At 34.1% G+C, this 16541-nt stretch overlaps 1 protein-coding gene across 1 annotated transcript; it reads right to left on the bottom strand.

Moving 5' to 3' along the window:
* Positions 1-9332: 9332 nt before the first annotated feature.
* Positions 9333-11086, bottom strand: LOC140919698 (uncharacterized). The gene is made up of 3 exons (XM_073366309.1): positions 10948-11086; positions 10396-10900; positions 9333-10284 (listed from the first exon to the last, which is right to left on the bottom strand). The coding sequence occupies exons 1-3, from the start codon at positions 11084-11086 to the stop codon at positions 9333-9335; spliced, it is 1596 nt and encodes a 531-aa protein (XP_073222410.1).
* Positions 11087-16541: the final 5455 nt, after the last annotated feature.

The raw sequence follows: 16541 nt of genomic DNA, 5'->3' as shown, positions 1-16541 counted from the left end.
TTTTTCTTTCTTCAGGCAATGGACATAGAATCGCCAATAGATGGTAGACGTTCATCTGAGTCCAACCACCAACCTGATGATCGTGGAACAACATCATTAGGGACTAATTAGATATTTGGATGAACTTCTAAGTTTGATGGAGTTGTTTTGTATTGTTAGCTACTCCATTATTTATTGTTTTAGTTAACTTCAATGTATGAATTGGTGTTATTTCTTTTGAAAAAATTATATAAATTGGATTTTGGTACAATAGTTATTAATTATGTATTTAAATTATGTGGATGGTATTTATGAATATTTTTTTATTTTAATTGATTCAAAATAGGAAAAAAAAATTGTATCATATTTTTTTATTTTAAATTATTAGGTTTGCGACGGTTCAAACTGCCTCAAAATAAATATAGCGACGATTGATAACTGTCGTAATTGTGCAGAAAAAAATAAATTTGAGTTTGTTCTAACTGTCGCAAAATATATTTAGAGGCGGTTGTGAACCGCCGCAAAAGTTGGCGACGGTTTTGTGAACCGTCGCAAACTGGCCTCGCGACGCACGAATCTGCGACAGTTGCAGAACCGTCGCAAACATCAAACTGCAGCAGTTACAACCGCCGCAAACCCTTTTTTTAACCGCCGCAAAACGTTTTTTTTCTTGTAGCGTTTCTATGCTTCATCAAGGTATAAATTTCAAGTAGTTTAATAAATAAAAATCTCAAATTGAAGATAAGAGCAAACTATAGTCCCAATTGAAAAGCTTGTCTATTGTGAATTTTTCCCCAACCATCTTCTATAAATAACAAGTCAATAATCACACATAAATAGAAACATAGAACTTTCAAGAAATGAGAAAACTAGCTTTGTCATTTTTCCCTATCATTCTTCTTGTTCTAATTAATAACCATCGTTTGCAAAATCAGTTTCAACCAATTTTTTGGAGATAGATTATCAATATATTGTGGCTTGTAGTTTGGTGTTTGTGTTTGTTAAGTGATGAGTATGAGAATGGAGAAACATAATTCCTACAATTTAACGAACAAAATATTGCTAAAACTAATAGAACTTTTCAATGTCCTTGTGTAAATTGTGGGAATCATAAACCACAAGGAGTTGATGAAATAATTCATCATATAATTTGTGAAGGGATTTACAAAAATTATACAAATATGGTCGTGGCATGGTGAATTGGTACCAATGCCAAATGTGTCCCAAATAGAGGAAGTTAGTGTAGATATGGATGATCAACTAGAAAATATCACTACATGTACCAGAGCTAACTACGGCGTGCAAAAAGGCTACTGGTGGTGGTTAGAACCATCATGGTTTAAGGCGTCTGGAGGTCATTATGCGACTGTTACAACAATCGTTGAAATAATCGTTGCTAAAACTTTGTGACGATTCTAACCGTAGACTCCGTAAAATGCTTTGGAGCATTGCATTTTTCGGCAGTTTCTAGCATACATTAATTGAGTTGTTTCTTATTGTAGCATTTTGTAACTACCACAAAATGTAGATTAGTATTTTTTTGTTTTTGTTTGCAATAATTTTTTTAATAAATTTATTTTTTTCATTTAAATTTCAAACTTTTTTTTTTGTTTTTGTTGTTGCTCATACATTTTTTGTAGAAGGCTCATACATTATTAAAATAATACCAAAAACTATAAATTTCATACATTAATTTCAAATTAAAATAATATAAGTATTCATTGAAATATAAATTCATAGTAGAAAGTGAGTGCAAAATCATAACCTATTCCCACTTGAAAAAGTGATATTCTTTAAAGTTATTAAAAAAAGTTCTTTTTTCCATTATCAACTAACCAAAGGTCATTCCTAAATTCCATTGATCGAAGGTTTCTTCAAGCTTGAATGTGGTCTTTTAACTTTACACCCTCGATTAGCAAGGTATGCATGATATTATCACACATTCTTCTTTTAATTTTAAATTGTGACGCAATAAACTATGCTCCCAATATGAAAGGTAAAAAAATGTTTTCTTTTTCCATTGTTAAGTGTCATTGTGTGATATGTCCACCAGTACATAATATTTTTCCGCTTCCACGTATTTCATCTCTTTGACGAAACACTACACCATAAATAGGCTTTAACAACATTTTTTTATGCATTTAACAGCGCTTTTAAGCGTTATATTATGTAGTGTTGTTAAAAGATGCGACAATGTTTTTTAAAATGTAAAAAGCATTGTCATAGGTGATATTTAACAGTGCTTTTTTTAAAAAGTGTTGTCGTCGATAGAAATTTAAAGCGCTTCATGGATAAAAGTGTTATTGTAGGTATCTCATTTTATAGTGCTTTTCTAAAAAACGATGTCGTATGTGGTATTTTAAAGCATATTTTTTTCTTCTAAAAAGGGATGTTGTAGGTATTTAATAGCGCTTTTTTAAAAAGCATTGTTGTAGGTCGATTTTTTCAAAAAGCGTTGTTGTAGGTATTTCATAGAGCTTTTGTACTTGTCTTTTCTCTTCTACCCAAAGAGTATTTCCAATCAAAAGGCTTCATCACAAGTCTTATGAAAAACTCCAATAGATGAACTTATCGATAACGAGTTTATTCACGAAATGCTTATTGATTGTAGATACTTAGAGAATATGGGCTATAAAAATAACAATTGATTCTAATTAGCATTTCTCTATCAAATACATAATAAAATTGATTTCTATTTATAATTAACATGGCTAATCTTCTGGTTTATCTGTTACAATATGAGTAGGAAAGTTATGGTATTCAAGAAGCATTCTTTAAACTTTTAAGAAAATAAAGACTTAACATGTACAGCGCATGTATGACCAGTCACATTGTTTACAATGTTCCTCCAAGCACCATTTGCATGTCCACATGCTGCAATCCAGAGCTTGACTTCCCATACAAAACCCCTAATCTATGCATTCTTACACCAACAAATAAATGAATTTCATGTGCCAGATCATCCAAATGACGAAACAAAGGTTCCTCTTGATAATATAGCTTTTCAGCAGACCAGTGAAATGAATGCCTCATCGGGGCTCACCCTTCATCCCTTTGTATGATACAACTAATATTTCCAACACCTACAACATGTATTGTGGAGCCTACTTCCTGATCTTTGAGTATTTTGGCCAAATTATTGATTCTTTCTTGAGCCTGATCCTTATCACCACTGCAAAAGACCAAAATCTGCTTGTCAAGAAGACAAAGAATGTTCTCGTCCATAGTTCAACAAAAAAAGTAATAGTCAAATTGGCACTTAGTTTACAGATGAAAACTTATAATTTTATGAGCATGGCTCTCTCTTCCACCCTCGTAAGACTTTACAAGACTCATCAGAGGTTCAACTAGTCTTTCTATTATTGAGCAAATAAAACGAAGTCATCTATTATTGATTGCCACACACACAAGGGTCCAATAGGTTGTATATTACTATTTGTAATTACTGCCTAGCATTGCATTAGCATTTCTCTTAGTCAACTAGAAATATGGCATAGTACGCAATATAAAAGTCAGAATGCCTAAGTACAATCATAACTTACATGCAATATATTATTCGTATGATTGAAAAAATTACAAAAATGAAACTTATCCTACTTATTTTCAAAATAAAAGGAATCTAAGTATTAACATACCTTATTTGAGTTAGAAATCATATCAAATTGAGACTCGAATTTAGTGTCATATATGCGGTCATTTAGCAATAGTATGTGAGGTTTTACTTGTGCTCCAGCAACCAAGAACTAGTTTGGTAGCAAAGAAATCAGAGCGTGAGAAACAAGCCACCAAAACTAGATTGAGAAACAAAATAGGTGAAATAAAGAAAACCTAAACATGTCAGAGCGTTGATCGTATTCAGTATGCTTTCCACTTGAGGAATATTTCCACTTTGTTGTTGTGAATACAAATTACAAATGGATTATAAGATTGATAACTTCAATACACGATTATCGTATATAAGTGCCACCACTAACCTAATCCAAGGTCAACAAGAAACAACTTTTTGGTTTTACACCTCCATGTACATAACTATAATGAACAAAAGGAACAAAAAAATTATGTTCATTGTTTAGAAACATTTAGAACTAAAACTAAATAAACCTTATAAATTTTGCTAAGTAGGAAGAAATTGACGAAATAACTTACCCTTTTGCGTGCAACTTCTCTAGTAATGATAAGGACTCAACAGCATTACACGATACCATTTCAGGAGACATCCTAAACATTTATTAATGTAAAAGAAAAAACAATAAGTCAAATAAAAAACAGGAAAAATAGTTACTGTAACAATTCTACCATAAACCACTTGGATATTCAAATTATCCACGATGGAGGGTGTGTAAAAAGCATGCAGTGAACCAAACAACAATAGTTCTTCACAGAAGCAGTTCTTTATATTAAAAGTGGAAATTGGGATATTTGGAAGCTGAAGAACTATGTTAAGAAAATATATAGTAAAACATAACATATAAACTATTTACCACTCAAATGTTGCTTTTAATTTATTTGTATATCCAAAGTGACATTGATATCCTTAACTTGTTCTAGAAATTCTAAACCTAGTAACATCTTTGGTGAATTGCGCATTTCTTGTTCTCCATTAAACCGAATTTTATTGTCACGACCAGAAAATTAAATGTTATGACCGGCGCAAAAACTATACTCCTAGCCTGGCAAACCTAACAACTAACTTTACAATTAATCAACTAAATCGTTCTCTACCATTTAAAAATATATATATACTTTTCCTCGAAATTTCGACAGAGTATCCTCTGTCAATTCAACATTTCCCAATTTATGGAATCCCTGTTTGACTTTCAATTCAGTCATAATTCAAATAACATAACCTAATTTCTTAATACACTTCTAAAAAAAATAGACTTTCAAGTTTCCAAATAGCTGCAATTTACATCAGACTCAACAGACATTACAAAATATGGTCATCGATCAAAGATGCTTACCAAAAAGAAATATGTTGAGACTTGAATCTAATAATAGATTTCTACTCGGCTGCCTGCGAATCAGAAAAAAAATAAACAACATAAAGGGGTAAGTCACAAAGACTTAGTGAGGAGACAACAACCACCATCAATTAGAAGGGAAACACAAAAGGCACGAATAACTGCTTTACAATCGGGCGGCAATTATGCTAAACAATATTACGTTAAAAATCTAGAAAATTATAAATTTAAATATATACACATATATAGTCATTAATAACCGTTCCAACAGAAATATTAAAAATCCAGTTAATAACGAAGCTAAATCAAAATGAACAACCTTAAAATCATCATAAAAATCAAACAAGTAACAATACAAATTTTTTAGAACCAAGAGGCGGCTTCATCTCATTGATAGCCCTTTCCTCCTTAGGGTGGCCTTTCCCTTAGGGGTGGCTCCATCTAATGGATAACCCTTTCCTCTCAATCCCGAAACGCATCATCACGTATCAATTATGGAGCTTACATCTCGTTGATAGCTATCTCCTCCTACGAATGATATTTTTCATAGGGGCCGCTCTATCTAACGGGTAACTCTCCCTAATCAAAACGAGGTAACTAGGTGCACCTAACACAGTTAACGATCTAATAATTATAACAACGATTTCCCAAAACACGTATTTAAAATCATTTCATCGTAATTTATGGAATACATATTCAATTGCATAACAATTCAATATTTAAATACTTTAATTCAGACGTAAATCAAACTAATAACATATTATATAATAAAGACCATTAAATTAAATAATTGACGAAATTGAGATAAATTTCAAAGGCTGTGTTTCCCCAAATTTTTCAATAATTACTTTAATATAGAAAACAAGAAAATAATAATTATAGCATTATAAAATATATGACGATGATCGTCGTCAACTCACTCTATGGAGAATCGGCTATGTCTGCTCTCCAACAACTCTCAGAGTAGCAGGTAGGACTTCAACTGTCAAATCTCAGAATAAATAAGTGCAATTATCTACGGAAAGAATTCTATGTTAGTTTTTTTAATGTAAGGGTTGTAAACCTTAATTAGGGGGCGTACAATTGCTTCCCTCTTATCTCTTAGAACAGCACTGCGAGCACTTACCGATCCATGCCCATAACATCTTTCTACTAGAACAACAACTGCTTCTACAAATGGAAACAAAGGTAACCTTGTAGATCTGAATGGAACACGTACCGTTAGTGCAAGGAGTTAGACTTCATAACTTTTTTCTTTCTTTCAATCTTCTTATTTGTACCTTTCACAACGATGATGAGCGCGAAAACAAGAGCGAGGTTGAGAACAACGTCAAAAATGGTGATGGAGAACGAGATGGAGGATGACGATGTCAAAAAGAAAAAAACAAAGAACAAGATAAAGGAGGATGGGGAACGAGAACGAAAATGGAGGACGATATGGTTGAGAGTGATTTTTTTTTGTTATGGGTTTCACAAGGGATTGGATAATGAATTAGAAGAATAGGTTTTTTAGTTTTTATTTTATTTTTATTCCTTTTAAAAATGAAACGGTGCGTTTCAATCTATTCCCCGTATAAAAATTCGTCCTCTAATTTATTTAATTCATCTCTCTACTATTGGCCTTTAGTTTCAAATAAGTGTGGGTACTTTGTACGTATGACTTCTTTAGGTTCCCAAGTTGTTTCTTCACCGGATGGACCACGCTAAAGGACTTTTACTGAAACGATATCTTTTAAGTGTAAACGTCTCACTTGGCGATCTAATATAGCTACTGGATGCTCAACGTATGATAGAGTCTCATCTAATTGTACGTCTTCATGATTAATCACATGAGAAGGGTCATGAAGATACTTCCGAAGCATCGAAATATGAAAAACTGGATGAACTCCCGAGAGATCCGGTGGAAGTGCCAAGCGATACGCTACTGGTCCGACCCTTTCTAAAATTTCAAATGGTCCAATGAATCTTGGACTTAGCTTCCCCTTCTTACCAAATCACAAAACTCCTTTCATTGGTGAGACTCGTAGGAATACATGTTCTCCCACCGAAAACTCTAAGGGACGACACCTCTTATCAGAATAAGATTTTTGTCTACTCTGAGTTGTCACTATGCGATCCGGAATCAATTTAAATTTTTCAATGGCATATTGAACCAATTCTAGACCGACTAGTTTAACTTCACCAACTTCAAATCACCCTATTGGAGACCTACACTGGGTCTTCCGTACAAAGCCTCAAATAGAGCCATCTGAATACTAGATTGATAACTATTATTGTATGCAAATTCCAACAAGGGAAAATGTTGATCCCAATTACCCCCAAGATCCAGAACACAAGCACGAAGCATATCTTCTAATATTTGTATAGTCCTTTCAGACTGACCATCTGTTTGAGGATGAAAAGATGTGTTAAGCTTCAAACGAGTTCCTAATGAAGTTTGGAATTACTTCCAAAATTGAGCAGTAAATTGAGCCCCACGATCAGAAATAATAGACATCGATACACTATGCAAAGAGACAATTTCATCCACATAAAGTTTAGCATATTGAGATGCAGTATACGTAGTCTTCATAGACAAAAGGTGTGTCGGTTTGGTTAACCGAACTATAATCAGCCACATTAAGTCTTAACCCTTTTGGGTTCGTGGTAATCTTGTGACAAAATCCATAGCAGATGCCTTCCCACTTCCATTAAGGTATTTCAACAGGTTGAAGTAACCCCGCATGCTTTTGCTGCTCAGTTTTTACTTGTTGACATACTAAGCATTTAGAGACAAAATCTGCTACGTCTCTCTTCACCCCTTCCCACCAATACAATTCTCTCAAGTCTTGATACATCTTATTAGAACCTGGGAGAATAGAATAAGAAGACTGATGAGCCTCCTCTAAAAATTTTCTCCTTAAGCCACCAATATTTGGAACACACAGTCGAGTGTTCAAGCTCAGCACACCCTCATAATCAACGGAAAAGTCTGAAATTTTGCCATTCTGAACATTATTTACCATATTCACCAAGTACGGGTCTTGACTTTGAGCTACCTTGATATCATCAACTATGGTTGGACGAATTTGTATGTGGGCTAAAAATAACCTCGAATGACCAAGTTCCAATTGAATTCCACTTTCAACAACTTCTGGAAATTCTTTAACTATTAGTCTCTTTACTTCTGCTATATGAGAGAGACTTCATATAGATTTCCTACTCAAAGCATCTGCAACAATATTTTCCTTCCCTGGATGGTATAAGATTGTGCAATCATAATCTTTCAAGAGTTTCATCCATCTTCTTTGTCTTAAATTTAAGTCTCGCTGCTGAAAGATATACTTAAGACTTTTATGCTCAATATAAATCTAACAAGTTTCACCATATAGATAGTGCCTCCAAATCTTAAGAGCAAAAATAACTGCAGCCATTTTCAAATCATGTGTGGGATAGTTCACCTCATGTCTCTTGAGTTGTCTAGATGCATAGGCAATAACCTTACCTTGTTGCATAAGTACACAATCGAGACCAACTCTAGAAGCATCACAATAAACTGCATAATTTTCACCACCTATAGGTAATGCCAAAATAAGTGCTGACGTCAAGCACTCCTTCAATTTTTGAAAGCTTTCCTCACATGCATCAGTCCATCAGAACTCAACTTTTTTCTGGGTCAACCTAGTCAACGAAGATGCAATTTTTGAGAAATCCTTCACAAAACGTCGATAATAACCGGCTAAACCAAGAAAACTCCGAATCTCTTTCACTATGGTAGGTCTGGGCCAATTCTGGACTACTTCCACCTTACTTGGATCAACACTTATTCCATTCTTAGACACCACATGACCTAAAAATGCCACACTATCCATCCAAAACTAACATTTTGAGAATTTGGTATATAAATGTTTATCTCTTAAGGTTTCCAAAAACCAACCTTAAATGTCGTTCGTGTTCTTCTTCACTCTTGGAATAAACAAGGATATCATCAATAAACACAATCATGAATTGATCCAAGAATGGTTTAAAAACGCGATTCATCAAATCCATAAAAGCTGTTGGGGCATTACTAAGCCCAAAGGACATAACCAGAAATTCATAATGCCCATAACGCGTATGAAAAGTTGTCTTCATTATGTCATCCCTTTTAATCTTCAACTTGTTATACCCCGACCACAAATCAATCTTTGAAAAACATTCAACTCCTTGAAGTTTATCAAACAACTCATCAATGCGTGGCGAAGGGTATTTATTCTTTACAGTTACTTTATTTAACTGTTTATAGTCTACACACAACCACATGGATCCATCTTTCTTCTTTACAATTAATACTAGTGCTCCCAAAGGATAAGAACTTGGACGAATAAAACCCTTATCAAGAAGATCTTGAAGTTGCTCCCTTAACTCCTTAAGTTATGTCGGGGCCATACGATAAGGAGGTATGGATATAGGATGAATGTTTGGAACTAAGTCTATAGAGAATTCAATCTCCCTATCCGGTGGTAACCCAGGAAGTTCTTCAGGATAAACATCTGGAAATTCACATGCTATTGGAATTTTTTCCAATTTCTCTTCAGCCACTTGTGTATCCCTTACCAAGGCTAAGTAAGCTTGACAACCTCTTCTCATTAACTTATTAGCTGTCAAGACTGAGATTTGATTATGTGGTACCCAACAACGTACTCCTTGAAACGAGAAGACTAATTGTCCCGGTATCTCAAATTTCACCACTTTGTTATGACAATCCAAAGTGGCATGATGCAAAGCCAACCAATCCATACCCAAAATTACATCAAAATCTACAAAGTCAATAACTATTAAATCTACCGACAACACCTTGCCATCAATTGTTATATCACAAGAATGATACACCGACTTAGCAAGCAAATTTTCTCCAACAGGTGTAACTACAACTAAAGGCTCTTTTAAAGAAGATGAACATTTACCAAGTCGAGTAGCAAACCACGAGGATACAAAAGAATGTGTAACTCCAAGATCAAACAAAACATGAGCATCTCTAGAACAAATATAAAGTATACCTGTAACTACTGCATTGGATGTCTGAGCATCCTGACGAGTCAAAGCAAACACTCGAGCATGATCTCTTACTACTGGTATCTGACCTCTACCACCAAATCCTCTACCTCCCTGCTGAGATGTTCCTGAACCTCTAACATAAGAATTTCCACTTTGACGCACAGGTGCAGAATGAGCCTGAGAAGATGCCAAAGCTGTTGGTGCTGATGCATAACTAGAGGATGGGTGTGTCGTGTCTACATGACAATCCCTCCTGATGTGACCTACTTGGCCACATTGATAGCACACCTTAGCATTACCATCTCTGGAGCAATTCCCAAAATGAAACCTACCACAAATAGAACATCATGTAGCTGAAACACCAGAATATCTCTGAGGGAAAACGGATTGTGTTGCTGCTCAAGAATCTGATCTACGACTCTGCACTGTCCCAGAAGACTGCCCACTATGACCACCTCTTTGAGACATGAGTTTTTGTTGCCCCTCATAACCAAACATAGATCCACCAGCGCGATTCGAATAGTTACTATAAGATCCTCCAACCCTTTGTTTCTTCCGTGAATCTTGTCTATTGCCTCCTTTTTCCTTCTGTCGTTGCTCGATCTGAAGGGCCAAACTCAACACCTCATTAAAAGTAGAACAATTAGACCCAACCACATATCTAAATAAGTAATCCTTCAATCCTCTGATGAACCTCTTAACACGCATCTCCTCAGTGATAGGATAAGGAGCATGTCTAGAGAGTTGTGTAAAACGAGCACTATACTCTGAAACTGTCATACCCTCCGTTTGCGCCAATCGCTCAAACTCATGAGCTAATCCATCTCTAACACTCTCCGAAAGAAAACGAGCCATAAACAACTGAGAGAACTCTCTCCATGCTAACGGTGGTGACCCCACTTGTCTACCACGTGACACTATATCAAACCAATCACGTGCCACGCCTATTAGCTAAAATGATGTCAATTTTACTCTCTTACCCCAGAACAACCTAATGCTCTCCAAAGCCACTCTAGACTATCAATGAATTGTTGTGGATCCTCAGTTGCACTAGACCCAGAAAAAGTAGGGGGTTTAAGCTTCGTGAAGTATGGTAAAGTAACCTTAATACCCCTTGTTGCAGCAGTCATCTGATGTTCAACTTGTCTAACTTCTTACTGACCATTGACATTTTCATGCCTTTGATCACCCTCATGTTGTTGTCTGACGACAACCCCAACAATTTGTTGCACAACCTGTTGTAATCCCTACAGACCAGCAGCAAACTCTTCAATGGTAGGATTTATGCGCCTAATCCTAGGTACCTCAACATTAGCATTCAAACCATGTCCGCCAACATTATCCCTACGCCTATTTCGAGCACGAACTTAAACACGACCTCGTTGACGAGCGCCTTGAGCTTGGGCATTTGACTCATCAACAATTTCCCTCATAGTAGGATTTCTAGTCTTTGGTGGCATTCTCACCTATTCAAAGAACATTGATCAAAAAATGAATAAGAAGACAAGAAATTGTGGAGAGGTAGTGATGATGAAATTAAACACAGATTCAGACAACATATGAGATTCTCATAGAGTGCTAATTGCCTTTGCAAGTAAGTTGTGCTCGGGTACACAATTTACTAACAAGAATCTATTATCACCCTATGTTTGCAGCTATTAGGACCTATGACCGAGCTCTGATACCAACTTTGTCACGACCCAAAAATTAAATGTTGTGACCGGTGCACAAGCTATACTCCTAGCCTGGAAATCCTAACAACTAACTTAACAATTAAACAACTAAATCGTTTTCTACCATTTAAAAATATATATATATTTTTCCTCTAAATTTCGACAGAGTATCCTCTGTAAATTCAATATTTGCTATTTTTTGAATCCCTGTTTGACATTCAATTCAGTCATAATTCAAATAACATAACCTAATTTCTTAATACACTTCCCAAAAAAAAAAATAGACTTTCTAGATTCCAAAATAGCTGCAATTTACATCAGACTCAACAGACATTACAAAAAATGGTCATCGATTAAAGAGGCCTACCAAAAAGAAATATGTTGAGACTTGAATCTAATAACAGATTTCTACTTCGCTGCATGCGAATCTGAAAAAAAATAAACAACATAAAGGGGTAAGTCACAAAGACTTAGTGAAGAGACAACAACCACCATCAATTAGAAGGGAAACACAAAAAGGCACAAATAACTGATTTACAATCGGGTGGCAATTATGTTAAACAATATTACGTTAAAAATCTAGAAAATTCTAAATTTAAATATATACACATATATAGTCATTAAACTTATAATTTAACCGTTCAAATTGAAATATTAAAAATCCAATTGATAACGAAGCTAAATCAAAATGAACAACCTTAAAATCATCATAAAAATCAAACAAGTAACACTACAAATTGTTTAGAACCAAGAGTCGGCTTCATCTCATTGATAGCCTTTTCCTCCTAAGGGTGGCCTTTCCCTTAGGGGTGGCTCCATCTAACGGATAGCCCTCTCTTCTCAATCCCGCAACGCATAATCACATATCAATTAGGGAGCTTACATCTCGTTGATAGCCCTCTTCTCCTACGATTGACATTTTTCATAGGGGAGGCTCCATCTAACGGTAAAATCTCCCTAATCAAAACGAGGTAACTAAGTGCACCTAACGCAGTTGACGATCTAATAATTATAACAACGATTTCCCAAACACATATTTAAAATCATTTCATCGTAATTCATGGAAAACATATTCAATCGTATAACAATTCAATATTGAAATACTTTAATTCATACGTAAATCAAACTAATAACATATTATATAACAAAGACGATTAAATTAAATAATAGACGAAATTGAGATAAATTTCAAAGGTTGTGTTTCCCCAAATTTTTCAATAATTACTTTAATATAGAAAACATGAAAAATAATAATTATAGCATTATAAAATATATGACGTTGATCGTCGTCAACTCACTCTATGGAGAATCGGCTTTGTCTGCTCTCCAACAACTCTCAGAGTAGCAGGTAGGACTTCAATTGTCAAATCTCAGGATAAATAAGTGCAATTATCTGCGGAAATAATTCTATGTTAGTCTTTTTAATGTAAGGGTTGTAAACCTTAATCAGGGAGTGTACAATTGCTTCCCTCTTATCTCTTAGAACAGCACCGGGAGCACTTACCGATCCATGCCCATAACATCCTTCTTCTAGAACAATAACTGCTTCTACAAATGGATACAAAGGCAACCTTGCAGATCTGAATGGAACACGTACCGTTAGTGCAAGGAGTTAGACTTCATAACTTTTTTCTTTCTTTCAATATGCTTCTTTGTACCTTTCACAACGATGCTGAGCGCGAAAACAAGAGTGAGGTTAAGAATAATGTCAAAAATGATGATGGAGAATGAGATGGAGGATGACGGCGTAGAAAACAAAAAAAAACAAAGAACAAGATAAAGGTGGATGGGGAACGAGAACGAAAATGGAGGACGATATGGTTGAGAGTGAATTTTTTTGTTGTTGTAGGTTTCACATGGGATTGGAGAATGAATTAGAAGAATATGGTTTTTAGTTTTTATTTTATTTTTATTCCTTTTAAAAATGAAACAGTGCATTTCATTTATTTAATCTAAATCAGTATCTTCGATCAAGAAATCGACGATGACCTATTAAACATTGCTTCTTAATGTGGGGAATGCGACAAGGTATAGCTTCAAAATTACAAGATGGACAAGCTAACCATGTATAAGTGTTCCATCCAGAAAGCAATACAAAATTAGGAAAGTCACTAATCATTCATATCAAAATTGCATGCAATTTGAATATCTCTCGAGTTGAAGCATCATAAGAATCTATACCATAATACCATAACTCTTTCAACTCTTTGATTAAAGGTTGCATGCAACATCTATATTATTTCCTGGCATTTCTCCCCCCCAATAAATATGTTGAAAGGGTAAAAGAGGTAGACTTCATACACATCCATGAGGGGTGTTGTAAGGTATGAGAATAATTGGCCAAATGTTGTAGCTTGTACTTAAACTATCTAATGGATTAAAACTTTCAATAGTTAATCCAATGCGAACATTTCTTGGATCTAATGTGAGTGAGATATTTGTCGAGTCAAACCTCTTCCAAGCTTCAGAATCTCTAGATGCTTCATCATCATCATCATCCACAACATGTCATCTCATATCCTCGGTGGTCTTCGAAGAAAAGAACAATCTTTCCAAGCGCGATTTTAGTGGAAAGTATCAAAGAACTTTTACAGACACTTTATTCTTAGTATCTCTAGCATTGGATGTCTCAATCACACAACCTTTTTTCCACCTAGACTTGTTACATACTTTGTATGTTTGCATATTTTCATCTTTACCCCCAATACAACATACAATGATTTGGACATACATGTATCTTTTCACAATCCAAACCAAGTTTAGATATAGTTTTCTTTTCCTCATAAAACAAACTTGGAATTTTGGCATGTTGAAATGCATCTTGTAGTAGTTCTAAGATCATTGTCATAGCCTCCATTGTCATAGCTTTGTCAGTCATTCCATATTAGCATTTGATATAATACAATTTCACTATAAAAGCAAGATTATAGTACTTTGTGCAACCTTCATACAAAGGTTGTTCTCCACCCATTGCTAATTCATCAAAATATGCACCTCTGTGACCTTCTTGAGCTACATTTTGTGTTTCTCCTACATTATGGGCAATTCTTTCATGATCGCATTGTCTATCAACTCCAACAGTTTTTTTTACCATGTTTCAAATTGGATCTTCATTAACCATAGAGTCTAGTGTAGGATTTGAATCATTTGTACTAGTAATATTGTTAGGTTGCATTCTTTTCGACTCCCCGTGATATTTCCAAAGGTGCATCCTTCAAAAAATCTTTTACACGTTAAGTGGTCAAGCACCTTACCCCTTGAACGTCGTCTCTATAAACCTCATAAATCGCAAGGGAACATTATTTTACCATATATTGAATCGTCATTCACGACTTATCCATGGATTTGAAATATTTGCTCTAAAATAGGAAAGACAAAAAATATTGGAGATTAAATTAAGAATAAACTCAATATACATTAATAATAAATGAACATTTATGCGTCTTAGATAAACACAAATCAAATTTTAGAATAATATTAAACGAAACTTATATTTAAATAGTAAAAGCATGAATCACTACATGGTAGTATTGTACACTAGTAACTCATGTAGCCCTCATGTAGCACTCATGTAGCCAATATTCTTATAATCCAACATTAAAAAGGTCAGTTTGAGATGCTCTTCTCCAATATTCTTTATTCTTCTGTCATTTAATCTTATTTTTTCACTAATATAAATTAAGCTTAAATCTACTTTTGTTCTCCTTATTTTATTCAACATAAAATTTTGTTCTCTCGATTTTTAATTTCACAATTTTAATCTTCTTATTTATCAAATTACATACATTTAGTCAATCTTCTAATTTTGACCAAAATTTTGATGTAGCAATATTTTAGGTAGAGCCTAACATGGACTTACTTAGATTGCATATATGGACACTATATCATGCTTTCTTATTTCAATAACTTAAAAATTACATTTATTTATTTTCTGAAGTTCCTAAACTGATTTATTAAGATTAGTAATTAATTATTAATAACCTTTAATTAATTAATTATACATATGAAAGAAGAAGAAAAATCGTGAATATGAGCAACAATGAAGAAGCTCCACTTGAATTATGAATAGTCGATCCACTAGATATGCACAAAAAAGGTTGCTAAGAGCTAACATTGCCCAAATTACCATAGAAATTAAATACGCCACGAATAGCCTAATGATGTTGCCGCCGAAATCCTTAGCTCTGTTACTGGTGGTGCGAAAATACAGATAAAATTCTGGAACGAGAGATGAAGGAGGAGACTTCTCGTTTCTAACTTTTTTTCTTTAATTTTTATTTACTCAATTCTTTAATTTTTATTTATTCAATTCTTTAATTTTTACAAAGTTTACACTTTATTACTTTTAAATACTAATTTTGTAATTTTAAATAACAAATCATTTTTGGAACTTAACAAAATAAATAAAGGTAATTTTTAAAGTTATTGGAAATAAGAAATGATGACATGGCGTCAATCTAATTAAGTTGTCAGCTAAAATACATTTAAGCCTATAAATTCTAATTTCTAACATAAGAAATGATGAACTATTATAAAGCAATCTACAATAGGGCAATCTATAGGTCTCAAAACACATATCGTAGAGACAATCAAATTTAGAAGCATATATACAATGGAAGGTTTGCAATGAGAATCAAGCAATATGGAGGCTGAAGAAGCAATTAAATTTGTATATTTAAGTTAATTCTTACCAAGTTTTATTACACATTTTTAAATCCAACTTAACCAAACAGAACAAATTCTGACCCATGATAATTTAAACAAACTGGACAAGATTATTTCAAGAGAGCGCATATGTATTAAGGTTTATGAAGTAATAAAGAAAAACCTTTGTATCTTTGTATCCGTGCTGCAAAAAAATTATATGGTTGTCAGCGGTGTTAAAATTGATGATATTCTCCTTGCTAATTGT

This window comes from Cicer arietinum, chromosome 3 (genome assembly GCF_000331145.2).
Source record: "Cicer arietinum cultivar CDC Frontier isolate Library 1 chromosome 3, Cicar.CDCFrontier_v2.0, whole genome shotgun sequence".
NCBI classification, from domain to species: domain Eukaryota; kingdom Viridiplantae; phylum Streptophyta; class Magnoliopsida; order Fabales; family Fabaceae; genus Cicer; species Cicer arietinum.
The sequence above is the reverse complement of the archived record's forward strand: the minus strand, read 5'-3'. Positions and strand labels throughout refer to the sequence as shown.

Excerpts from the sequence above, each read along its gene's own strand:
- LOC140919698 (XM_073366309.1), bottom strand. The coding sequence starts at position 11,086 with ATGACTGCTGCAACAAGGGGTATTAAGGTTACTTTACCATACTTCACG. Across the intron at positions 10,901-10,947 it reads GTGGCTTTGGAGAGCATTAG|GCGTGGCACGTGATTGGTTT; the intron begins GTTGTTCTGGGG and ends TTTAGCTAATAG. Across the intron at positions 10,285-10,395 it reads AGAGGTGGTCATAGTGGGCA|GTTTCATTTTGGGAATTGCT; the intron begins GTCTTCTGGGAC and ends TATTTGTGGTAG.